The 2,464-nt window shown below is 57.1% G+C and overlaps 1 protein-coding gene across 1 annotated transcript in view; it reads right to left on the minus strand.

The window, feature by feature from the left end:
* Window positions 1–353: 353 nt before the first annotated feature.
* Window positions 354–2,464, minus strand: part of PLPP7 (phospholipid phosphatase 7 (inactive)) — a 23,435-nt gene continuing 21,324 nt past the window's right edge. The window contains exon 2 of the mRNA XM_017499051.1: window positions 354–1,675. Coding sequence (XP_017354540.1) covers window positions 1,311–1,675 — 365 coding nt within the window. The 3' untranslated portion in view covers window positions 354–1,310. The remainder of the gene's footprint in view (window positions 1,676–2,464) is intronic.

Raw genomic sequence — 2,464 nt, forward strand, 5'->3', positions numbered from 1 at the left:
GGGATCAGGGTAGCCAGGAGTCGGGCGGCAAGGCTTTGGGAAGACCTGAGGCTGAAGTGAGAGAAGGTCTCTGGTCCATCAGCATCACAGCGAGGGCTTCTCAAACGGTCCCTGCCTAGGTTCCAGGGAGCAGCCAGCACAAGACCTGGGGCTGGAGAAGCACCAGGCGGCCACTCCAGGGTGAAGGGACCAGCCAGCCTGGTAAAGGCTAGGAGCAGGCCAGCGGTGCCCAGAGACCCCTAACCCTGGCACCAGGCTGAAGAATTACCCCACCCCTCCACCTGGTCCCATGTGAGCAAGGCCAGTGCGTCCGGAGCAACTGAATTGCACAAGGAAAAAGCCACATGGAGAGGGCCATTTGCATGTCATCTGTATTGTCACATGAAATGCACATCCATAACGGGTGACTTGGAAACGACCTATTAGGTCACACAGAGTCCGGCCCCTGGGGGCCAAAGCCTCATTGATGCTCACGGGCGGTGGCCAGTGCTTTCCCCGGGCTGTGGCGTGTGCACCGGGTCTCCCTGGTGGAGAGTCAGCTCACACCCCAGGCCCTGCAGCTGTCTGGCAGCAGCTCCCAAAATGCGCTTGAGGAACCAGTGGTTCCTTGGGGGTTAATAGCTGTTCCCCAAGAAGAGGGTTTTGTGGTCAAATAAGTTTAGGAAACATGGGTTCAACAAGGTTTAGCAAGAAGCTTTTTCTACAGGACTTGTCAGAGCCTTTACGGCAATAATGGCCTTTGTGAATGTCCAGCTTGGGGACAGAGCATGCAGCACTTCCCAAAGATATTGAACCACAAAACCCCTTTTCCACAGAAGCGTCTCACGGGCTGGTGTCCCACAGGACACCCTTTGGAAAGTGCTGCCTTAAGCCACCGATGACCGTTAATGGCTATGGCGCCTGCATCAGGCTGTAGGTGGGGGCATTTTGGCAGGCGTCGAGCTGTGGCGTGATGGGCACAGCCAAGGACTCAACAGTCATGACGATGAAAGGACAAGACAAGACTCGGCCCCCTCCCACCATCCTGGTTTTCACTGTCCCCAGAGCAGAAGCTAAATAGGACTGTCCCCACGGGTGAGTCCCAGCTGCCTAGAAGGACCCAGAGTCCAAGCAGAGGGGCAAGAGGCCCAGCACTGCCAAACACGCTCATCACCAGGTGGGGTGGCCTGGGGTCACCGGCCTCCAACCAAGAGGGGAAGACGACGTGGGGGTGGCCGCTCTGCTCCGCCTGCGCCCGCTGCCTCGCCACCCACTGCCCCTTCTCTAGGGCCAGCCCTGCCCCCAGAGCCTTGTGTGGGCCGGCAGGCGCTTCACCAGGCAGAGATGAGCATCTGGCAGGTGCTGGAGGGCATCCAGACCAGCTCCACCAGGCGGAACTGGAGGTAGCCAATGACGAAGCCGGAGAGGACGTCCGTGACATGGTGGCGGCCGATCATCACGCGGGACAGGCCCACGCAGAAGGCCCAGAGCACCAGCAGCACGCGCAGGGGCACCGCCAGCACCAGGTGGCTGAGGAAGAACTTGGACACCATGGCGGCGCGGCTGGCGTGCCCGGCTGGGAAGGCGTAGACGTCCATGGTGAGGTAGTCCAGGAGGCTGGGGCTGGTCTCGTACGGGCCGCGCCGCTTGATGAGCTTCTGCACGCCGGCCACTGTCATGATGTCCAGGAGCAGGGCTGTGGGCAGGAGACAGAGGGGCCATCAGGGCCACCAGCCAGGCCCAGGCCCCCCCATGCCTCCCCACCTTGTCTCCCCTTCCTACCCCTCAATCAGGCCATTCAGCCACACTGACCCCCCCAGGCATGGTCCCACCTCTGGCCTTTGCCCTTGCTGTCCACCACTGCCTGGTATATCCTGCGCTTCCCATTGCCACTTTCTTTGGCGGAGAAGCCTTCCCTGACCACACTGTTTGTAAAAGCCCCGACCACGCTCTCTTCCCTCACCTTGCTTAATTTTTTCATGCAGTTTTTCTCATGCCTTGATATAATATGCATTTTCTTTCACTCTCTCACTTTTCCTCTCTCTTTCTCTCTCTCCCTCCCTCCCTCCCTCTTTCCTTTCTTTCTGTCTCGGGGGATTTGCCTCCTCTAGAAACTTATAAATGGAATCAGACAATAAGTGACCTTTTGTGTCTGCCTTCCTGTCCTTAGCTTAATGTTAACAAGGTTTGCCCAGGTGGCAGCATGTGTCAGTACTTCATTCATTTTCATGGCCGAATAATATTCCATTGTATGGTCGGACCACTATCTCATCTTTCCTTTTTTTTTGAGAAAGAATCACCCAGGCTGGAGTGCATTGCAGTGTTGTGAGCCTGGCTCACTGCAACCTCCACCTCCCGGGTTCAAGCAATTCTCGTGCCTCAGCCTCCTGAGTAGCTGGGATTACAGGGGGCAGGCTAATTTTTGTATTTTTAGTAGAGACAGTGTTTCACCATGTTGGCCAAGCTAGTCTTGAACTCCTGACCT

This window comes from Cebus imitator, unplaced genomic scaffold (assembly GCF_001604975.1).
Source record: "Cebus imitator isolate Cc_AM_T3 unplaced genomic scaffold, Cebus_imitator-1.0 Scaffold254, whole genome shotgun sequence".
Lineage (NCBI taxonomy): Eukaryota > Metazoa > Chordata > Mammalia > Primates > Cebidae > Cebus > Cebus imitator.